General features: G+C 35.2%; 1 protein-coding gene and 2 pseudogenes across 1 annotated transcript; 1 reads left to right on the top strand and 2 right to left on the bottom strand.

The window, feature by feature from the left end:
* Nucleotides 1–1,513: 1,513 nt before the first annotated feature.
* On the bottom strand, nucleotides 1,514–2,359 carry LOC125193390 (VQ motif-containing protein 22-like). The gene has a single exon (XM_048091170.1). It carries the CDS (start codon nucleotides 2,253–2,255, stop codon nucleotides 1,749–1,751), a length of 507 nt encoding a protein of 168 aa, XP_047947127.1. The 5' UTR covers nucleotides 2,256–2,359; the 3' UTR covers nucleotides 1,514–1,748.
* A 2,525-nt stretch (nucleotides 2,360–4,884) lies between these two features.
* On the bottom strand, nucleotides 4,885–9,678 carry LOC125196807 (annotated as a pseudogene).
* Nucleotides 9,679–12,321: 2,643 nt separating this feature from the next.
* LOC125196457 lies at nucleotides 12,322–24,108 on the top strand (annotated as a pseudogene).
* The last annotated feature ends 1,082 nt before the right edge of the window (nucleotides 24,109–25,190 follow it).

Here is a 25,190-nt window from a genome sequence, read left to right as displayed (position 1 = left end):
ATTTTTTCTATAAGCAAAATTAATTTATACTCTGGACAAAAGATAGCATTTTTTTCATTTTAATACATGCATACAAATTTATATTTATTATTTAAAAATAGTGTCTCACGACATATAAATTTAATCATTTGTTCAGTCACATATTTCATCATTTAGTGACTAATTCTCTTGTATTAATAATGAGGGACAGTACTACTAACGGGTCACAACACAGTTGGCAGCGTTGTGCTGTGGTGACTTTGAGGTCATGGGTTCAAATCCATCCACTGGGAGACTTTCGGTCTTAATCCGCAAGCCCAGTCTAGCAGGATTAGTTCAATCATTATTACAATCACATATTTAATCATTTTTTCCATTTATAATATAGTAGGAGTATTTATTGATAAATTATTAAAATGGAGTAATTTTTAAAAATTAACTAAATCATTACTTTATGTATATATTTATTAAAACTGTATTTTTTATTTATTTTTTGTGAAGACGCATAATATGACAGTGTGATTTTGTTCAATAGATCTAGTGGTATTAATATCTCTTTGATAAATTTCTAACTTTTGCAAGTTTTGGGCTAGTGTGCCTAGATGCATAGACGTGTGCGTGACAATTACTTTCTCATCGAATTTTAGGTGAATGTCTGTAATTATATTAGTACAAACCATGTTACATATATTAAAATTTGTGATAATGTATAAATTTCCCCCTTAGATATCATGCTTTAATTTGTTATCGTTAATATTGAGTATATTTTTTTGGTTTGGAGTTTTTGTCGCTTTACGACGTGAAAACTTGTTATTGTTAATTATTTGAATATATATTATGTTTTTTATTAAATTTATGTGTAAAACTGTAAAAGGTTATTTTGACTCAATTCACATTGGTCTAACTGCATACCTACCGAAAGTCTCAATTGTGGGAAAGTGAAAGTTGGAGGTTGGGCAGAGAAACCATGGTTTCCATTTTCTATTCTTTGTTATTGTATTTAGATTTCGGATCTCTAACTATGGAGTATATATATATAAATTAACTATAATGAGCATATTTAGAACTTAGATTCACAAATCACAATGCAAAATAGGTGTACGTAAACCCTTCCAATATTTTCAATGATATTTTTATATTGTGTTTTGGATTTATACAAAACAAAAGGGCTTCAATATTAATTGGAAATGTGTACTATATTAGAATGGGACAATGGGTGGGTGTGTTGAAATAAGTGTGGCCCCTTTTATATGCTCACATGTGAAGACACACCCCACTTAATTGTTTAAACATGTGTTGTCGTTGTCTTGGATAGGTTTCTAAAACATAAATTAAATTATTCGGATTTTATAGGAATGAAAGATAGCTAGTGTATAATTTACTAAATAATTTTAGAATATTCAATAAAATGCTAATAGTACTACTTAATTAGTGTAACAACATTATCAATTCCATGACAAATATTATTATTGTAAAAATACATTGTAAATTATCACTATCTACTTTAGCAAAAAGCAATCCAAATACAATAACATAACACAACATACAAGATTCTTTTCATTACAAAAGGATCCAAAAGTCCAACAAGGAATGCTACATTTTGATTAAACAAAACCATACCCCCCAAAAAAACACCAAAAAAAATCAAAAGAAATAAAAAACTAACCACACACCAACTATGATCCATAATTTCATAGTCAAATGTGAAAAGAAGAAAGAATTTACAAAGAAAAGTCATCACCAATAATCTCCTAATTTCCCCCAACAATTCAAACAATAAAGTTGCCATAATTGATCCCATTCCCATTCCCCGCCGCCGTCTGCGGCGGCACACCGCCGCCGTTGTCCACCACAAACATATTCTGCGGCGGCTGCTGCGGATATTGCACGTGGAAACCCACGTGGTCCATGTAGCCCGCGGGCCCGCCTCCTCGGTTGGGGATCGGGTGCTGCCCGGATGCGAACGAGACGGACGAGGCGGGCCCGCCGGTGAAGTGCTGCACCATGGCCCTGAAGTTGGCCGCGTCGGCGTTGAGTAGGGTGGTGGGGGTCCGCCTTGAGGCCCTAGACCGCCTTCGCGCTGGCTTGGCCACGCGGCCTTCCTCAGGGCTCAAGTGGTTGTTATTGTTGTTGTTGTTGTTGTTACTGCTGCTCGAGCCGTTGGCTAGGGCAGCAGTGGGGGAAGTGTTGATGCTTTGGTTGATTTGGGAGAAATCATTTTGGTAGGGTTGGAAAAGCCAATCACTAGGGTTTGACATGGTTTGGCTAATAGCCATAGAGATTTTTGAGAGCTACTATAGTTTTATTGAGCTCTCTTTCTTGATGTTTTTTTAGAGAGAGAAGATGAGCAATGGAAGGAGAGGGGGTTTTGAGTCATTGGATTGAAGTATGTATATATAGGAGTACTTAGCTAGTCTTGGTCTTTAAAGTCTTCTTTTTGTGCTTTTTAGTTATATAAATAAATGAATATATATGGATGACAATTGATGAAATTAATTAAAAGTTTATGTGATTTATAAAAGTATTAGGGTTTAGCAGACACGAGGTATTACCAACAAACAAATCCACTATTGGTATAATATGATAATAAAGAATCGTCAACATGTACATGATTATGTGATTAGATAATCTTATCTTATCATTTTTGACCTTGTTAACTTTTTCATCAAAATAATGTTTAGAAATATGATTTCAAAATAAGTTATACTCCCTCCGTCCCAGGACACTTTGATCCGGCACGAGTTTGAAGAAATGTAATGGAAAATGAGTTGAAAAAGTTGGTGGGATGTGGGTCCTACTTTTAAAGTATTAGTTTTATAATAAAATGTGAGTAGGAATGAGTTAGTGGAATATGGGGTTCACTACCAAAAATGGTAAAAGTGAAATGGGACAAATTATGTGGGACGGCCCGAAATTGAATACTGAGTCGAATTATCTAGGACGGAGGGAGTATTTGTCCATTCAATGAAAATTACCTTTGATCGAGATTATTTATTCAATGATTAAAGGTACAATAAGTAAATTAAACTTCCCACTCTATGAAATAAAGATAGAACAAGTCAAAGAAAGACCTAAACATTAATGCATAAATGAAATGTTTGGTGGAGTTTCTAGTGAAGCTAAAAGGTGGGGGAGGTGATGCTTCCACGAAGCTACAAATATCGATCATGTATGAAAGCAATGATCTCATCCTTCTTTGTTTTTTTCTCATTGGAATAATACTTAGTATCTATTGAACCATTGACTTGAGAAAATTCGATCAACTCATTTGATTTGTATACTTTCATTTTCTATACTACAATTCAAAATTTTGTGTCAAATTATTTGACGGTTCAAAATTCGTTGGTTCATATATATATTTGTAATTTTATTACTATTTTCAGTGTTCGATTTCGAATCTTGACTCACTCGATCCATCTTATAAAATCAAATGAATAATTTAATACATGAGTGTATATTTAATTTACCAGTTATAATGTCATCGGTAAATTCGTCGATAAATTCCGTACTTTTATACTAATTCATTGTACGGGGGTGCGTTATATTGCTAACTACTCCCTCCGTTCTGCGATAGTAGAAGCGTTTCTTTTCGGCACGGAATTTAAGAAAAAATGTATTAAGTGAGTTAAATAAAGGAAAAATATAGTAAAAAGTGAAAAAGGTATAGAGATTAAGAAAGAATAAATTAGGAGAGAGTAAAGTAAGAGATAAGAAATGTGTTGACTTTTGCTATAAAAGAAAATGACTCAACTACTATGGAACGTACCGAAATGACAAAATGACTCAACTACCACGAAACGGAGGGAGTATTTAAGTTGCTAACTCTGCTAACTTATCAATGCAGTATATTAAAAATGTCAACACAGTGACATTAAAATGCCAACACATAATATCAACCCATTATACTGAAGTTCAGCAAAATTATGTGTTGACATTTTAATGTCATTATGTTGACATTTTAAATACATCATGTTGATAAATTTATGTCTTTGTACGTGTTGATATTTAAATTTACATGTTGTATTGATATAATTATGTCTTTGTGTTTATAATTTTAATACACATAATTGAAAGTTATTAATTATTACTGTAAATTAGTTAGTACACTGAAGTTGTATATATACATAATATAAAAGATTAAATAGTGCGTTAGAGAGAGGGAGAGGAAGAAATCTAGAAACTCATTGCACTATAGATGCATCACACATATAATTGATCATATGACTTAGTGGGGAGGATGATAGTGTGAAGTCATTTTATCATGTCCTAATAGTAGTCAAAGATGTGTGTGAATAATATCTTTCAATGTCACATTCACATTAAACAATTTGCTAATCCTTTTGTCTGTGGGCGTGATCAAATCCGTACTTGTGCAAGTAATGATGTAATTAGCCTAACAATTCATATATTTATACTATATATTTTTATTTATACATGTTGTAACAATTCATATTTTTATTTATGCATGTTGTGAGCATGCGATTAATTTTTAAGTAGTAGTAGTAGTACTATATTTTTGGAATGTCAAAATTAACGGCTGAACTACTTCTACCCAAAATATCGTTTCATACTATTTGCGTGAGTGTAGTAATTAAATAGAAAAATATTAAATCCTAAAGAATATAATCATAATTAATTGAACCAATAAAACCTAAAGATTAAAAATAACATTTCATGGAGTATAATAAATGTCATTACAATGCATCATTCCTGATTTAACTTTTACCAATAATTCAGTAATTAATTTGCTATAATATTCAAACTTTAATTAATATTGATAAAGGATAAAATATATCCTTTTTGGTACTCAACTAGTTGTCATCAATTCAAATTTCTTAATTATAAAACAAAGTAGTACATAACATAACACATCATGATTACCAATATTTATAATAAAAACCAGAATTTTACTTAAGTAAAGATGTAGAATTATAGATAGATATTTAATGTGGTAACACAACAAACATCAACTCAACAATGCCCTCTTCTTCACAGGAATCCTAGATTTACCTTAAGTTAACTACAGATACAACTTGCTACTATCGCTACAACACAGCGACGCGGCGGCGGCCAGATACGACGAAGCTGCTGATCCTGCTACAGCACCGTGCCGGAGGGACAACAAAGTTAAATGCTGCTGCTCAATCTATGTTCACTTACTGTACAGTTAAAATCAAGAGATGCTCTCCCATTTGGCACACACTCTTCACTCAGCCTCTTGTTATGCATCAATCAGTCTGTACGGATACCAACGTGCTCGACTAATTAGCCTGCATGCTTCTATACAATGGCGTATGTATATCAGTCAATACCAACACCGAGCAGCGTATGAAAATGAAAGGTTGAGCTATGAAACATCATTACCTACCATTGAATGAGAGAGAGATTTTCTCACGCGTGTCTTGGTGCGTCATCGTGCAACTGGGAAGTTCGCACGTTGGGATCGTCCTGCTGTGGTAAGTGATGCATAGGTAAGGCGCAGATTGGTGGGATAGCAAGAACAATTGAAATCAAGCTAACCATCCTACATACTAACCCGAATGCCATAGCCAAAATTTGTATTGCGGAAGAACTCCATATGCCCCTTCAAGAAAGACCATGAAAATCAGAAACGAAACGAAGCAACAGGAAAAAGAAAGAGCTGCACAGAAAAACAAGATACCATTCCAGGCATGGCAGGCTGAGTACCATAGTAACCATCATGAGTAGGTGCAATAGAGTTCAGCTGGCCCTAAAGAAGATAATAACTTCAGATTCCGTTATTACCAGAAATAATAAAGAACGTATCTTTTTTTGTTAGTCAAAATAATATGACGTACTAGTCCCTGAATGGCCGATTGGTTCCCGAAGTAACTATCGCGTGTGGAGCCCATTAAGTTCAGCTGTACCATTCAAATAGAAACAGTGAGATAATTCGAACATCAGTTTTCTTGCGTAATTCAAAGTATGTTCCTTACCATTCCCGGAGAACCTTGATGATGGCTGAAAAATCCATCCAGATTTACAGGTCGAGAACTCAATTTTTCCTAGCATTCAAACATTGAATGATTTAGAACAAAAAATGTAGCAGGTGAAACTGCAGATGTATCAACTAAGATGAATTTCTATTGAAAAGTCAGCACGCAATAACATTGACGTACGATTTGTTGTAAGCTATCTGTTGTGCCAACTGTAATAACATCTGGTTCCATGTTAACCTGCAAACCAGATAATGTGTGAGTTTAAAACATAGAAAGCGGAAACGGATATGTTTTAGATTCGTTCAAGACAAACCTTTCTTTTCTTAGTTGCATTCTTCTTCTTATTTGTCTTGCTCAAACTTCCATTTTGAATGTCGTCTTCAATGCACAAAATACCTGGGGAAGCAGAGTGTCCAGCTTCTAGAAGATTCTTATTGGAGTAGTTGGCATTCAAACAGGTCTCAAAAGCTTCATCAAGTGCACGAAGAGACAGATTGTAACTCTCTTGTGACAATGATCCTTCTTCGCTCAATTTCATAGCCCTTTGACAAAGATCATTATACCGCTGCTGCCTTGACTGCACCTGCTCGGACCCTTCCCCCATTGAGTATCTGCTCTTGGCGTCTTTGGTCCACCGTTTCAAAATATATTGTGATGGTATTGCTGAGATGCCACAGATCTGAAGAACAATCATTGCATGTCTACAAAGGAAACCTTTCAGTTCAAATAAGCGGCATATGCAGGACACTTCGGATTTCAACTCGTTCAATGTGACAACAAATTCTTGATTCCTCTCATAATCTTGTACTTTGAAAGTGACCACCGCATCAACTTGTTCCTCTTTCTTAGGTATACAAGCTACTGCGCCCAATACCTCGACTTGAAATTTCCTAAATACAGAATGAGTATAAAGGCTAGCTACATGCTTCTCAAAAGGTGAAGGAGACTTCAAAGCAGGCTGTTTATTCCATGTATCAGAAGAGGCCTTCGCTTCCTCTTCGTACCTATCTTGCAGAATGGCATCATATTGTTTAATGAACTCTTGCACAGTTGTCTTCTTATGAACATACTTGTCAAAGAAAGAATTCACACTATCTGATCGTTGACCTGTCGACATCCCAGCAAAAAATCCATCTTTCATAAAGTTAGGCACCCACATTCTGCGATCTTCATACAATGACTGGATCAACTCGTTCTCTTTCAGTTCGAATCTATCCACCAGCTTGCGCCACCTCTTTTCAAATTCCTCCTCTGTCCATGACCTATAAATGCATTTTTCGAATTTTGACATGAAGTTTCCGTTCTGTTTGATTACATTATTCAGTGTTTCTGAAATCTTTCCTATTATATGCCACAAGGAGAAAAAATGAAGTGTGGATGGCAAAACATCTGAAATAACAGATCTCAAAAATCTGTCTTGCTCAGTGAGCATAATTTTCGGAGCCTGGCTACCCATAGCCTTCAACCACGTTTGCATGACCCAGGAATACGTCTCAGCATTTTCATCAGACACCAAAGCACATCCAAGTAGCATGAACTGGTAGTGCTGGTTGACCCCAACAAACAGAGCTAGAGGCATTTTATACTTGTTTCTGATATAGCTTGTATCAAAAGATACAACATCACTGAAATTGGGATAGTCATGCCTGCTTTTGGCATCAATCCATAATAGACTCCTCAGACGTTGATCCTCGCCAAAATTCACTGCATAAAAGAAGTTTGGATTTAGAGTCTGCATATGGACGAAAAACTCAAGCAAAGCACTCGCCTCCACTGCATCCATTGCCATACTCCTGCCCTTTTCAAATTGGTTTCTGGAGTCATGTTTAAGACCGACTGCACTTTTATATTCAGCGAACTGTCTAGCCATTGCAGCATACATCCTTCTGGTCTGTTCACTTACAGCTTGGGCAGGTAACAGTTCGTGGTTATGCTCTTTCTCAAATCTATGGATTATCCATTTCCCATCAGACCTTCTCTTAACGTGCATGCTTGCTTTACAATCTGTCTTGGCACATGCTCGACGACCTGGAGCGTTCTCAGCATCCTGATTGCTTCCTTGTCTACTGCGTGGGCGGTTCAAAGATTTCTCATACTCACGCTTTGTTCCATATCTAGAGCATGCAAATTTTGCGTCGATGAATTCCCTTGATGTTTTTGAACGACGGCTATTCTGAATTGCAGTATTAAATCCCACAGATCTTGCATATTCCTGATAGAAAGCATAGGCATCCCCATGAGACCCAAATTCCATACCAGGGAGTGGCTCAAGAATCGTCACAACTTTAAAATCGATATCAGGTAAGGGAGAATTCACGTCATCCACATCTTCAACATGCAACTTGTCCTCATCTCCCATACTCTCACCCACTACATCTACATTAAGAGGCTTCTCTTCCTCGTCTAGCATATTAACAATACCATTAGGCTCTTCCAATTCTTTATCATGTTCACCAGAAGGCAACCTAAGATCTATATCCATGACACACCAACCTTTTTTCCTGTAATAAGCTGTTGTCTAGCGACCTGGAAAATTGAACATGAGTTTGAGCTCTATAAAGCAGTAAAAAGATATCAGCTTTGACACAGTTGTTTATTTTTTCATTTCACTGCCACAAGAAAAAAAAAGAAAAAGGAACACAATATATAAAACAGATAATAGTAACATTGTCTTTCACTCCTTGATTTCTCATACCCTCTTTTGTCATTGCAGTCCACCATCAGCATCAAGAAATAACCACAACATTCACCATTATGTACACAGACATACAACAAAATCAAACCAGTAAATAGAAGCAAAATGACCATGTAAAAGCCTGTGTGACGTGTCAGAAACATTTTACAAAAGCAACAAATTCTTCAGTAATGCCCAAGCTGAAGTTTTTAGAAGAGCTGTTGTTTAGCTCATTCTCAGAGGAGGTCACTGAAACTCAATTCAGAGTAAAAAAACACATTTTTTATACTAATACAGTTATACAGCACATCAGGATACACTATGCAACTTTTGGAAGTGCCATATAAACGATAAACTGACTGATCATATACACAAATGACTCAATCAACACATGAATTCCACATAGAAACCGCATAATCTAGACGAACGAGCCACAACTACTCAGTCTTAGCATCTCCAATTTTAACATCAAGTAGTTAGCCATTGATAGCACATTCATTATAAATGGAAGCTCTCTGCAGCAAAGCACAAAAGAACCACATTTACTCAGTCTTAGCATCTCCAATTTTAACATCAAGTAGTTAGCCATTGATAGCACATTCATTATAAATGGTAGCTCTCTGCAGCAAAGCACAAAGGAACCACATTTACTCAGTCTTAGCTTCTCCAATTTTAACATCAAGTAGTTACCCATTGATAGCACATTATAATGGAAAAGGCAATTCACTAGAGGAAGAAAAAGTAAGACAAAAAATATGGATAAAAAGCGGCATGGATGATGGATCGGAGCAGGAATTGAAGGGAACTTTTTCCGTTTATTGAGATCCTTATTAATCATTAAGCAAGAAATTGTTGAATTGTGGAATTGTTTGAGCAGAAGAGAAAAGGAGGGAATAAGTAGTTGTGGAGGTGGAGAGTGGTGATTACCTGCGATTTTTATAGAACTGCAAATCCACGCGAGGGTTTGAGCGAGTCGACGAAGTTTTTCCCCCAAATTGGGAGATTAGGGTTCTCTCGATTTGAATGCCACTCGCTCTACTTCTTCACCCTCTCTCACTCGCTCCACCCTTTTCTCTCTCTAGCGCGTGACTCTCTTTCTTTTATTCCATTTATGATTTACTCCCTCCGTCTACGGTGGGAATACGGATATCGGGTATTGGATTCCCACCGACCCGTCCGCGAGGATTTTAGATCACGTTCATTTTATGGGATTGGGTATGAGGCTAGATTGAAATTTGAGATAAATTGGGTAGGATACTGAATGGATATCGGATATTACCGGAATATCCAATTATTATTTAAAAGCATTTTTATGCGTAACTTTTATTATCTTACTTGTATATTGTATAACAATCCCCAAAAATATAACCAGTATACTATAAATGAATGAAACGTTAAAGATACTATTAGTCAATTTAAATATTTCTATATTTATATTAATATATAAAATTTGAATTTTTTTATTAGTTATTAACACATGTAAAGAGTTGGGTATTTGGGTACCGATATCGGTGTATGGATACTGGTGGTATTGGAGTACCCGAAAATATATCGGGGTGGGTTTTGGATAGGACATTTCGATGATTTTGGGTTTGAATACCCGATTTGATGGGTATCCGTGGATACGTATTCCATCCCTACCTCAGTCCCACTTTAGGAGCCCAATTGAGTTAAGACGGATTTTAAGAAATATAAAGAAAGTGGTAAAAAGATAAGTGGAATGTGGGTCATACTTTTATATATTAGTTTTATAATAAAATGTGAGTGAAAAAAGGTGAGTGGAATGTGGCCTATTACAATTTAATATTCCAAGACTCTAAAGTAGAAAGCCAAAAGTAAGTAAGCTATCCTAAAATGGGACGGAGGGAGTATGATTAGGAAAAATTAAATATAAGAACTTTATTTTCACACGCACACTATTTTATTATTGCAATTGTATGATGGAAAAAATACTCCCTCCTTTTCGAGTTAACCGAGTCATTTATTTGACATAAGAATAAAGAAAGAATATTTAGAAGTTAAATTATGAAATAATAAAATGGAGAGATTAAAGTGAGGAAGAGAAAGAATGAACCTTTAAATAGAAGAGAAAAAAATGAGTCAATTAACCTTTGGAAATTTAGTTATATCTCTCTTTATATGATTACTATAATCCAATAATATATGGCTGAGAAAAATGATTGTAAGGATTTTATTTTGAAAATTGAGGCATAACCATCTATTTTGCCGAGTATTGGACTTGTGGCAGGTAAATAAATTTTTGTAGCCTATAAAAACAATGATAGATAAATAAGAGATTATTTTGTTGAATAAATCTGCACTCAACAATTTATTTAGTTAGTAGTGGTAATTTTCTAACTTAGAAATGGAGAAGAAAAAAAGACCCAATTTTTAATGGGCCTGTTGTCGTATAACACATTAATAGATCTTAACACTTTTTTTAGCCCCAATGCTTTCGAGCCCAAATGGCAAATGTTTTAAGAGGATTAAGAATGTTCGGGACGACAGCAAAATTAATTAATATGTAAGTAGGAGTGATAAGAAGAATGGCAATTAAAATAATGTTAGTGAATAATATAATAAGTAGTATATATTATTATTAGTGTTTAATGATAGTTTTTAATATTATAAATGATAAATAAATTGATGTTAATGAATAAAGAGTCTAAAGGTAAATTTTTTATAAAAAGAAATGAGTATTTTTGATGAGATGAAGAAAAAAGAATTCTTAATTTAAAAAATGAATAAAATATTATTTAATCAATAATCTCGGAATATTCAATCTTATCAAGTTAGTTCAATCGCAGCCTGGATAGCTATACAAAATAAGGTGGCCAAATTTGACTTATCTCCTCTCAACAAAAGCCAAATGATGTCCTACTCCATATATAACTACCCCACGTCAATCATATCCTAGGATAAATAAATCCATCTATCTCACCGAACCAAATTTCTTTTTTAGTTCCAATCAAAATAACTCATTCTAAATAAAAAAATACTTTTATCTCTTCATTTTCTCTTACTTTCTCTCTCATTTCGACAAAAATAAAGTTGCATAAATTTCAGGCAAAATGGGTCATCTTCATTGGACGAGGGAGTAGTAAATTGTACCCTCGTTCGCGATAGTTGAGTCATTTAATTTTCTCACTCATTTTGAAAAATGATTTAATAAATAGTTAAAATGGAGATAAAGTAAAGTAAGTGATCTTATCTACCTTATATATCACTTACTTTACTTTTCTCCATTTCGACTATTTATTACTCCCTCCGTCCGTTTTAAGATGATACGTTTCCTTTTTAGTTTGTCCAACTAAGATGACACATTTCCTTTTTTAGAAATTTTCTTTCTCCAATTAATACACTCAACGACTTTTTCCACTTCTATTAAAATATTCATCTTTCTTTATCTCTCTATTTTAATACTTACATCCACATTTTCTCTCTCAATTAAACATTTTAGTCAATAATTCATAAAATCTCGTGTCGGTGAGCAATGTGTCATCTTTTAGCAAACAGGAGATATCATTTTTTCAAACGCAGGACAGAAAATGAAATCAGCTTATCGCAATGGAGGGCGAGTATACATTCGACAATAATTATTCACATACCCTTATTCAGAAAAAAACATATAATGAGATTAAGCAAATTTATTGATTTTTTTGCAATTTTTCGATTTTATGTGAGAATATATCTACGAGGAAAGCAAAATAAAATTCTCTACGATTTACGCATAACTGAATCAGTGAATGGACTTCCATGTGGAGCTGAGTCATTGGGTTTGCTATATATGTTCATTTCAAGTCCAATCTCCGTCAATCCTCTCTTTCTCTTTTGTCTGCATGCTTCTTTTCCCCAGCACTCAACAAACATTCACTAGCTCAGCTTAATTTCCCCTAAAAAGATCGAGGGATGATGCATCGCCTCCTTCAATCAGCCCTCAGAAACGCCACCCAGGTTCTCATAGCCCTTTGAATTCTGTTTCTTGCTTCGAATTCGTTGTTGAGGAATCTACTTGAATTTGATTTAGGTGCCAAAATATCATGATCTTGCTTGGGGGGTGAGAATGACTTGTATGGTGGATAAAAATTCAATCTTTTTACTTTCTTGTTGATTGTTCTAGTCAATTCCTTAAAGTTGGGATGCAGTGAAAAGTGGTGAATAGTTTTGACATTCTTGTTTCTTGGAAAACATTTGTCTTCTCCATGGATGAATTTGATTTCTCACTAATTAGGGTGCCAAAATATCTTGATCTTGCTTAGGGGGTGAGAATGACTTGTATGGTGGATAAAAATTCAATCTTTTTTACTTTCTTGTTGATTGTTACTTTTAGTCAATTCCTTAAAGTTGGGATGCAGTGAAAAGTGGTGAAAAGTTTTGACATTCTTGTTTCTTGGAAAACATTTGTCTTTAACTTGGATTGATATCCCTTTGAATTTTGTTTCTTGCTTCTCCATGGATGAATTTGATTTTTCACTAATTAGGGTGCCAAAATATCTTAATCTTGGGGTGGGTGGGGGGGCGGGTTGAGAATAATTATTGGTGGATGAAAATCTAGTCTTTTTGCTTTCTTGATTATTTTAGTCAATTCCTTAAAGTTGGGATGCAGTGAAAAGTACAGTAAAAAGTGATGAATAGTTTTGACATTCTTGTTTTTGGAAAACATTGATCTTTTACTTGACTAATAAATTTGGTTCTAATTGTGTTTTAGGATTTCAGATTCTCTACTGTAGAATTTTGTTTCATGTTGATTTTAGGTGTGTGTATTTGTAGCTCATTCAATGTCTCAAATGTTTAAAACATTGGTCAAGACCAAGAAGAAGCAACAGAAAATTCAACTAAATTTGTATATTGACAGTGAGAAACTGATTTTAGTGCTTGAGACCAGCGATTCCTCTTAAAAAAGACCTTAATGTCGATTGCTTTTAGTTCATACAGTTTATCTGTTCAATTTTATTTTCATAACTCTTCGAAGTAGAGTTTGCTGCAGCCTGTAATGTTTCCTACATTTATGCTCTCTGTGTGTAAATTAGAGATGAGATGCATCTTTTTTTTCGATTCTAAGGCCAACGAGTAAAAGCTTGATTGCCTAGGCTCGGTTTACTTTTTGGTCAAGGATTGAGCCACTTTCGCGAATGTTTTTGGTCTCTAATGATCCAAATGAGCAATCACAGCAAGCTCGACTTTGCAATTTACGTTTTTTGAAATCGATGTTTTGGGGTGTATAATTTGTTTTTTTTGACCTACAGAAACTTCAGATGACCATAGATTGGGTTTTTTAAATTTGGGACGAAGAAATCTCTGCTTTGATGGCTTTAAATTTGGTTTCGGGACGTGAAAACCTGCATTACAACAGGCTGGCTGCAACCTAAAAGATGTTTCAGCTTTTTAAAATTTACAGAAAGATTTAGTTCGGGCTTCTACAGCTACGAAAATGGTATGGTACAGAGGCATCTGGCAGAAGGATGTTCCATCAACTGACGAAAAGAGTATGAATTTTTCTTTTTAATTTTTTCTACATTCTTATTTTTCTTTGTTTTTTTTTCCCGCACGAATAAGAAATGGCCCCCCTATCCATCGAACTAACTTTTGGATTTTTGGGTTTTAAAAGGGGCATGATATGCTGGCCCCTTTTACGGCTGGATGGCAGTCCACGGACGTAAACCCCCTCTAGTAAGGGCAGTCAGAGGTTTTGGTGATTGAAGCTGCTCCCAACTTTTCAATTTCTTTCACATTATTTCCAAGTTTTAGTTATGACGATGTTTCTTGTCTGATTTAGGGGTCCTATTTTATGACATTAAGGGAAAAAAAGTATCTCGATTCTCTCGCTGGTCTATGGTGCACTGCTCTTGGTAATTACACCCCCTTTAAGAATACTCGACTATATTAACTATTCTGTAGCTGCTTCCGGTTTTTTCAGTTCTGGCTATCTGCTAGGCTCAATCATCTTGAATGATTGATTATATTTTGGTCCGAATGTCCTCTGCTTACCTGTCCATACTTTGTTGCACTTCATCGTCAACTAATCTATACTTATATTTGTGCGTGTGCACACATGCCATTTTGGTTGTTGACGAACGGGAAAAATACTTAACAAAGTGCCTTGGCATCATACATTTTTTTTTTTTTTAGAGTTCGATGATTTTAATTTTTTTTTCTAAATTATTAATCGGTTTGAAATTCATTGTGCTAAGCATCATATACAGCTGGTATGGGCTCTTGACAGTGCAATCGTCAGCGTTTTTCCCACTGTATCCATGCTCTGGTGTTCTTGTAGGTGGTAACGAGCCTCGCCCTTGTTGAAGCGCGCCCAAACAACTAAACACCCCCCGTTTTACCACTCATTTTGGAACCGTACCAAAAAACCCTTTTCTTGGTAAGACAACTTCCATCCTTTCGGGAAGCCGGAATTTAAAATCGGGACGCCCTCATTTAAATTTCTTTTGAATGCAGGATCTAGCAAGTGAACTGTTGGAGATTTTCAAAGCCAACAAAATGGCTAAGGCCTTCTTCCCCAATAGTGGATCGGAAAAATGATACACAGGTTTCAGTTTTGGGGGCTCAAATTTTCGCCTCCATCTTTCTTGATGAGAATAATTTATAATTTAAAGAATTTTTCTTTTTTTCCCTTTTTGTCTTGTAGGTGAAGTTGGTTTGGGTTTTACAACAATGCCCCCGGGAGACCAAACAAGAAGAAGTTCATCGCCGATCAAAATCGTAATTCATTTCAAACATTTCTACAATACACTCTCTATAAGCTTTTTTTCCCTTTCCTTACATTCTCCTTTTTTCATGGCAGATACCATGGTTCGACCCCTTTATATCAGCCAGTCTTTCCGGGTATGTCCGTCCCCTTTTGATTTTAAAACGTAATTATAATCATCATTTATATGCAGTTTTTAATACTAACCGGACAATGTATATTTTTCCCCCAAAAGTCTGCCTGCTCTGCACCAGAAATTTGATCTGCCAGCTCCTTTTTATTTTACATACCGACTGCCCTCATTATTGGCGTTTTATCAACAAGGTTTTGGAGCATTCCTTTGCTAATTAAGTTATTCCCAATTACACGTCTTCTAAAAAAAATAAAAAAATGCTTTTTTAGGTGAATCGGAGGAGGAGTTCTCAACCAGGTTGGCCAATAATTTGGAAAAACCCCATCCTCAAAGAAGGCCCCGACACGGTAAACTAATACTTATTAGATATCAACGCGATCATTGATTTTCCATTTTCCCCCAATTTTACAATGTTTGACTAAAAAAAAATCTATATTTTTTCAGATTGCTGCTTTCATAGTTTAAAACCCGTTATGGGGGGGTGGTGTCATACCTCCTCCTGCAAAAGATTTTTGACAAGGTCAACTTTTCTTTTTACAAAATCGTGCCACCATGCATTGTTATAATCGAATTCACAGTAAAGGTACCATTTAATTTTTTTTTTTTGCACATTTGCAGGTTCAAGGGGTCTTTAAAAAAATACGATATCCTCTTTATTGCTGATGAGGTGATATGTGCATTTGGAAGGATCGGGACGATGTTTGGTAGTGATAAGTACGGCATCAAACCTGATCTCGTATCTATAGCAAAAGGGTTTGGGGGTCACGACAAAAAAATGCAAGAACTCTTTACTAGTTCTGTATTCACTTATTTCTCCTTGCTTTCGATATTGGACAGGCGCTCTCTTCTGCATACATGCCTATCGGAGCTGTTCTTTCAGCCCCGAAGTCTCCGATGTCATATATTCTCAGAGCAATAAACTTTGGGTTTGTACAAACTTTACTAGATCGTTAGATATTAAAATAAAATCGAGTGGCATTGACCTGGTTTTGTGTTTGAAGGTTCTTTTCCCATGGATTTTTTTACCCGACATCCTGGATCATTTCCGTTGCATTGGAAAACTCAAGATCCTAAAGTATGTTTCTTTTTTCCTTTTTCCATTAAAACATATTATTGATACAAAAGCCCGACGTTTTAGGTTTACACGCACCCTAAAACGTTGTTCTACAAAGAAACAGTTCGAAAATTTGAGGAAAAAAAGTTATTTGCAGTAATTAAGGCCCAAACTTGTGGGAACCCCCAAACGACCAAATGACACGAATTATCGTTTGGTTTTGCCCTGAAACTCACGAAGAACGAATTGTGTTCCCATTCTTTTCATAGAAATTTTTTGGGTGCTATTTGTCAAAATGGTGCAGGGAGAGGAATATAGTTGAGCAAGTAAACAAAAAAGCCCCTAAAAATTTTAAGAAGGCCTGGAAAACATTTTCGGGGGAGTCCCATTGTTGGTGAGGTATGATTTCGCGTATCTACTGGGGTATTTATGTATGTCATGGTCTCCGGTTGTCATCACTAACATCCCTTGTCCTGAAGATACGGGGGCGGGGTTGGGTTCTTTGGGGGAAAATTACGGATAACAAATCACCTAACGACCCTTTTTCCCGCTGAGGGGGTATGATATCTCGGGTCTTTTGGGAACGTTTTTTAAAAAAAAAACAACGGTGCTGTCCACGCTACATTTTCCCAAAGGGTCTGACCTACCGTACTATATAACTTTGTTAAAAATTTTTTTGGAGGGAAGGGGTAAAACGGGGATGTTAGTTTTGGCCATGGGGGACATTATCATGATGCCCCCCTCCATTTTATCATCACTCCTCAAGAAGTTGATAAGGTAAGGCAATGTGACATTCATGTACACTTGATTAATAGTCTTTTTTGCTCTCTTGAAACCCCCATGATCGGAATTTTCCTAATCGGATCTATACGTATTCGGATACTAAAAAAACACTCCCCACACACACTTAGAAACCTTGCAAGAAAATAATTTGAGCTCTTTATTGTCATGCCTTTTTTCATTTATGAAATTGGAGCTCTTTTTTTTCAGATTTTAATGAATTTTGCTTCATTTTTTCAGCTGATAGAGATATATGGAGAGGCTCTCAAAAACTACTGAAGAAAGGGGGGGCAGAGCTCAAGTCTCAGAGGAAATAAATGATTTGATTATAAGAAAATATTGATAATGGTGAAAACATAGCATGTTTCTATTGAATAGGGGATTGAAAATAAAAGGCAAATCTTGTTTATATCATTATATACCCTTAATTAATTTTTTTTTTAGCTTTTTCCGATAAAACTAACTTATAATTTAATTTTGTAAAAGATAAATAAATGCTCAGTGTTTAATTTTATTTTTTGTTGACTTTTCAAAATAAATGGGATTCTCTATTAAAAACTAAGTTTTCCCCCCCACACATGAATGTTTAGTACCCCCTCCGTTCAAAAAAAAGCCATGTTTATTTTTTTACACAGTTTTATAAAAAGATAAATAGTTAAAGTAGAAATGGAAAGAATTTTTTACATTATTCTCTCTTTATTTTACTATTTCTACGCTTTAACTATTTATTAATCTTTTTTATAAAAAAAATTAAAAAAAGAACGATTTTATTCCAACACAAATTTTTTCCCCTTTTGACTTTAAGAAAATTTTTATTACTCATTTTATAGATTTTAAGTGAAAAATTAAACTACAATTTGGAAAATCATATGGACTACTTGACATGACATTAAAACATCAAATATCAACCTAAAATAATTAGAATTGTAATACACTAAAAATCAATTTAATAACTAACAAGAATTACAAACAAAACTCACTTATAATACATCCAATAAATATACCAGAGATTAAAAAAGTTCTCAAATTCTTCATACAATCAATAAACTAATCTACAACTTATAAAAATATAAGATGAAGAAAAAAGGGAAAATAAGCATACAAATTATCAAATTTGGGAAACCTTTCAGCCTTTCTTTTAGCTCTTCTCTCTAGAACTCAAGGAGGACTTGAACTTACCATTCCCCTTTATAATCTTCTCTTTTTCATAGTCCCCCAACGATTTCTGACAACAACATTCGACATTATCAACAAGAGTTACTTATACACTAAAAATCAGTAAATCTGTGTATGAGAGAGAGTGTGTGGGTACCCTCTGATCTCAGAAAAACAACTCATAAAATGTAACAGCAGCAGCTGCAACAATTCCCAAAATTGGTAGACCTATTTGCTGAAGTCCATCCATTTCTTTTAATTAATGGATAATAAAATCTAAGACGAGGCAATGGTTGATAGTATAGTAGATAACGTTCATGTTCATCCATATATATAATTGGAGGGTGATTGTGTCTTTTCACCTACATCTAGAGCCGGGCCGAACCCATCAAGTTCATGTGGATCCAATGTTGGGCCAGCCTGAACCCACAAGCCGAATCAGTAGCCCGATTCATATATTGTGTGATCCAATATCAGGTGACCTGGGTCGGTTCAGAATCAGGCCTATTCTGGGGTCTGACTGAATGAGTCAATTTTCATGATTTAAATGACTATTAGTACTATTTGATATGGTTCAATGATTCATACTCCCTCCGTCTCACTTTTTGGTCCGGCTTATCATTTTGGTCCCAATTCTAGAGTCCTGTCAATATTCCATACACTGATAAGCCCACATTCCACTAACATTTTTTCACTCACATTTTATTATAAAACTAATATAAAAAAGAAGGATCCGCATTCCATTATTTTTTTTCACCAACTTTCCTTCAAATTTTCTTAAAATCCGTGCCGAACTTAACCGAGATTTTTATAGTGGGACGGAAGGAGAATATGTTGGCCCATTGGGTCAACTCAAACTCCATCATCCCTACTTAATACGAATAATTCAACTAATAATATTCCATACATTAATTTTGTGGAATTTGTTTGTTTGAAGTCAAATAGAGGAAGCACCTAGCTGACTGATTAGGAAATTTTTTCGATTTTTTAAATTTTAAATTATTTAATTTACACAAACAATTGGTTAGATTCCTTTGGTATGGTTGGCTTTGGTGAGATAGTGAGAGAGATAATAGTGATATTTTTAATTAATAGGAAGACAATAGCATGGACTGAGGTAGGTAAATTATGATAAACAAAATTACTGTTTTTTATTAATATAATTTACTACAACTCTTGATTGGTGTTAAAAGAATAAAGCAGTACTCAATTTATCGTTTTCTGTTTGAAATAAAATGTTTTTCCTATCATGGTTATGTAGATCTTTTATTCATGTACTAATGTTAGTTGTTGGCATAAAATTATAAATCGATTGAATCTTGTTAATTCATCTATTGCTTTAAAAATTGTTTGTTTCTATAGAATCGATCAAATTAATCTACATTTTGGGATTACTACATGTATTTGCTGGAATTTATAGGTTTAACATTTGTTTAATTTCTATAATTGCATTAATTGGGAGAAATTGAATAATTAATGTCTTTATCAAGTATTCAAGTGTGACAACACAATGTGTGATCTTGGACGGTTTGGTCGGCCAATTGTGGCCGCCACCAATACAAAATTACCTATATATACTACAATTTAAGTTATACTATTACACAAAATAAGTACTATATTGAATTCTTATATGTTGCTTCTAAATACTACCCCATTAACCTTCTAATATACAAGTATACTATACTCATCTTAATTTTCAAAATTTAATGAAATCACAAAAAAAATAACACCATTTCTCAAGTAAATAGAAAGGTTTGTGTACTTTAATTGTCACTATATAAAATAATAAAGTTATCGTAATCACCTAAAACCTATAGCATTTCAAAAATTAAATGCACCTACCATACTATGCTTTAAAATTCCTCAAATTTGAGACAATATTAGCATTAAATATTAATCACTATCATGTAGTCCGAACCTAATTATTTTTCAATTTGATTAAGATTTCAAAAATCTTACATTGCCTAAATCTAATACTCCCAATATGTTGAGATCTTCCACTTTTTCCCATAGTTTAACAAACATTTTAATATTTTTGCAAAATATAGGCAAATACACTTGCAAAATAAAATAATATAAATAGAATAAAGCATTTTTGAGACTCTATTTAATTCTAAGTTCTTTTTGTGTGTGTGTGTTGTGGGGTGGGAGGGCTTTTTTCCAAGAACATTGAGTCCTTCGACATTCATATTATTTTTTGTTTTTAGTATATTTTCTTTTTGGCTACTATTTGTTTTGTGACAACACAATGATTTGAGTATAGTATAAATAATTTAACCCATACCTTCACAAATTTTATATACTACCAATAACAAAAGAGTGCACGCTTATAAGTTATTATTGCACATGTCATATGCTCACTTATTTTAATTTTGATTATATCTCAAAGTAATGTACTCCTACATATTTTTGAACTTCCCTTTTTAGAACATTTTTTAATATCTAATTTAACCTAATTTTTCATACTTAATTACCAAAAATATGGTCAATCTACAGTAAGTAGTAACTAAAATGAAAAATAAGTCACATTATACCCTCCATCCCGGATAATTCGGGTCACTTTGACCGTGATCGGGTTTTAAGAAGTATAATAAAAGTGGGTTGAAAAGTTAGTGGAATGTGGGTCCTACCTTTATATATTACTACTCGTCCCCTGAAAATTTGATACATATTACCATTTCGGTCCGTCTCCGATAATTTGATACACTTCACTTTTACCATTTTTGCAAATGACTACATATTCCACTAACTCATTCTTACTATATTATAAAACTAATACTTTAAAAGTAGGACCCGCATCCCACCAACTTTTTCAACTCACTTTCTATTAAATTTCTTAAAATCGTCGGTCAAAGTGTAGCAAATTTTGGGGGACGGAGGTAGTAGTTTTAACAAAATGTAAGTAGGAATGAATTAGTAATATGGTCCACTACCAAAAATGGTAAAAATGAAATGAGACAAATTATGTGGGACATAACGAAATGGAAAATCGGATCAATTATCTGACTAAGGAGTATTTGCATTCACAACACACACTATCTAATTTTTCATTAAAACTCGTTACACCAAACTAGCTCACCATATTTTCTCAATCTGAAAAATATATTATAATAATCATCACTTTATTATAAAAATCTAATATTTCAATAACATGTTCACAAAAATTCACAAACTTAAATCTTAAAAATAAAAATACACCAAATTCAATTTTGTAACCTTCCTTTTCCTTTATCACTACTAATTCCAAATTTTCAATATCAAACATTTCTCTCTTAACTCCTCTCTAAAACCCACCCTCTCTCTCTCTCAACAACGAGATCAGCTCACCACCTCTCTCAGGCAAGCTCTCCTCCTCTCATTTTCACCACTTGATCCGCTTTATATCGAGTTTTTTTCGCTTCGTCTCTGTTTTTTTGCTTATATACGTATGTATGCTTCGTTGCTGGTGTCGATCGCTTTGATTTTGTAATTCTGATCTGCGACGGCTTGCCGCAATCTGAAATCTGCGTTAGCTATCTCCGATCGCATCGAATTTGAGCGGTTTTTGCTTTGATTCGACACGCATCGGTCGTTTTATGTGCACACGCGATGTTTTCCCCAATGTTTTGAGCTTTGCTGTGTTTCTGGCGATATGATCGGAATTAATTAATTAATGCTGATTTCATTACGGATTTCGATATTCAAGTCTTTTTTAACTGTAGAGAATATACAGCTGGGAATTGATATTAAAATGACCTTACATGTACCAAAAATGGTGAGGCGGAATTGGCGTAGATGCCGTTTTGAATTAAAGTGCGTGTCGTTTACTCGTGTTTACTGTTTAGTCATGCTTCACAGCGTACATCACTTTATTTTATTGATTTTTTGCGAATTCGGTGCTTTTGAATTTATTTTACTTTTTTATGTAAAAGCTGAAGCAGCATACAATGAATATAGATCGAAATAGTTGACTTAGTAAAATTGCAACCCCTTAATAATAATCGCCCATTGTTTTATGAGCAGCCAATTCAAGTTTCCGTGTTGTGTGATTGTGTTTGTCTGCGACAACTACTTGAGAGTTGAAAAGAATGTGAGACCAAGTATTTAATACTTTTCTTTTTGCTAGGTTGAGGAAAGAGTTGTGCGATGTGACAGCCTTACTTGTAGCTTTTGTTCTAGAAAATATTAATTATACACGCTTTTATATTTTTAAAAACCTCAAATAATGAAGAAGGATTTCTTTTTCCGGATAATATTTAGGAAAATAAACATTAACTAAAGTGGAATCTTTTTGGAAGGTTGGTGTGCTCGCATTTTTATGGCTGAAACAATTTTGACCCATGGTTACTTTTTGCTGGGCCATATCTTTGTTGGAAAGTATAGTGACTCATATTCATACTTTTGTTATTTCATTTAATTCTTTCCAGTGCACATCGTTTGTCTAAAATAACTTTCTTGCTTTCAAGATTTAATTTTGCCTTGATTTGCTTTCGTAATTGATTATTACTACAAGATAATATGTTTTCAATCTTCTATCTTACTGGATACTAATGAGTATTTTATTTACCAAAATGTATAGTTGTAGACTTGTAGTCAGCACTAATGAATTTTATAGGACATAGCTATTTGTGATGCCATTCTCCATCACTCACCTGATTATGAGTATTTTAGTACAAGAACTGTTATGAACTTCATGTATTACTCTTCAAATTTTAGTCACCAAAATTATTTAAGTAACGGATACATACATTGTTTTAATTTTTGTACGTGACCGTTGGGAATTGACGAAGCAGTTTGATCTTATAGTAACTCTGTCTTCTTCCTCTTATGGCTTTTATAGATTAAGGTGCCTTTCATCTAGTCATGGCTGAGGAGGCGCTTGCAAGTCAGGAAATCCCAGTTGCAAAGTTGGCAGAGGGCGCTGAGAGCAATGGCATCCCCGTTAAGGTAAAATTTGCAATTTCAGTGGAATGATCATGGCAGCTAGGACTGTGAATGGACCAAGCTGAACCATCAATTATAAGCTGGGTTTAATTATTTGTGTTTTGCATTCCACTTCAGATAATTGAAGAGAACAAAGAGTGCAAAACAGAGGAAGGAAGGAAAGATGAAGAAACGGCCATGGAAGGAGAATTTGTCAAGGTGGAGAAAGAGTCGTTGGATGTGAAGGATCGCTTTCCATGCTCCTGAGACAGATTCTGTCTCAGAAGAAAAGCCTGTGGATAGCAGCAACAAGGAAGCAACTAGGGAGTTGCTAGAGGCTCAAGAGAAGGTTAAAGAGCTTGAAGATGAACTGAAGAGAATTTCTGATGTGGTTAAAGAAGCTGGAGCGGAAAACATGGTCCTCAAAGACAAGCTCTTGCAGACAGAAGAACGGCTTCAAGTAAGCAAGAAGAATTATGAAGAGCTTGAACTCAACAAAAAACTGCTGGAGCAGAGCTCTGAAGCCGAGGACAGGTACAAGGAGCAGCTCAAAACGTTGCAGGAGGAGATGCAAGTCATGAAGACAAGCACAAGGAGCTCACCAATGTGAAGGAATCCTTTGATCGTCTCAGCCTTGAGCTTGAGACCTCAAGCAAGAAGATTGAGGAGCTTCAGGCCCAGTTGCAATTATCATCCGGAGAAGCTCAAAAGTTTGAGGAGTTGCACAAGGAAAGTGGTTTGCTTGCTGAGTCGGAGACAAAGAAGGCCTTGGAACTCGGAGAGCTTGCTTGAGGCAGCGAAAATCTAGTGCGAAAGAGCGGAAGATCAGATGGCTTCTCTGCAGATTGAGCTGAAAAGCTTGTCTGAGAAGATCGATGAGAGCAAGAAAGTAGAAGAGGCTCTGAAGAGCGTGACAGCTGAGCTTCGCTGTTCAGGGAGAATTCGAGCTTTCAAAATCGCAGGTGCAAGACGTGGAGCAGAGGCTAGCTTCAAAAGAGGCTCTTATTGGTGAAATGACACAAGAATGAACTTGCAAAGGCTGCTGAATCTACAGCCAAGCAACACATTGCTTCACTCGAGAGTTTGCAGACGGAAAGCACAGACAACCTCCAATTGAAAGTATCCCAGCTTGAGGCTTCACAAGCAGAACTGAAGGAGGTTGTGAATGCCAAGACCGAGATTGAAGAACTGCTGAAAAGCCAGGAAACAAAGACGATAGCCTTGCAGGAAGATCTAGAAAAATTGAGCAAAGAAAACAAGCACTGGAAGATGCTGTCTCTGATCTTACTAATAATTCCGTTCAGTTGAAGGAGTTATGCAACGACCTCGAGGCCAAGTTGCAGCAATCCGATGAGAATTTCTGCAAAGCAGATTCGCTTCTAGCAGAAGCAGTGGCGAACAGCAAAGAACTGGAGCGAAATTGAAAACCATCGAAGAGCTTCACACTGAGTCTGGTCACGCTATCACAACTGCTAACCAGAAAAACCAAGAGCTTGAGAGCACGGAGAGGCCTTGAGAGCGGAAGCCGAAGAAGCAAAATCAAAGCTCAGTGAATCTGAAACCAATCGATAGCTGCAGAACAGAGGACAGTTGAGCTAGAGCAACTACTAAACTTGGAAGAATTGAAAAGCCATGATTATCAAAGGGAGTTGAGAGAGTTAACTGAGAAACTATCGAACTGGATTCTGAGTTGAAGAAGGAAACGGGAGAAGCAACAACTCGACATCCAGTTGCAAGAGTCTCAGGCCAAATAGTGAAGTGGAGTCTGAACTGAGCAACTCCACAGCTCTACCATGAGCTCGAGTTAGAATTAAAGGCTGCCTGAAAAATGTGTTGAGCACGAGGGCGAGCCA

Source organism: Salvia hispanica, chromosome 6 (assembly GCF_023119035.1).
Source record: "Salvia hispanica cultivar TCC Black 2014 chromosome 6, UniMelb_Shisp_WGS_1.0, whole genome shotgun sequence".
NCBI classification, from domain to species: Eukaryota; Viridiplantae; Streptophyta; class Magnoliopsida; order Lamiales; family Lamiaceae; genus Salvia; species Salvia hispanica.
This window is presented reverse-complemented; position numbering and strand designations above follow the sequence as displayed.

Coding starts and splice junctions, on each gene's coding strand:
- LOC125193390 (XM_048091170.1), bottom strand. CDS start 2,255: ATGGCTATTAGCCAAACCATGTCAAACCCTAGTGATTGGCTTTTCCAA.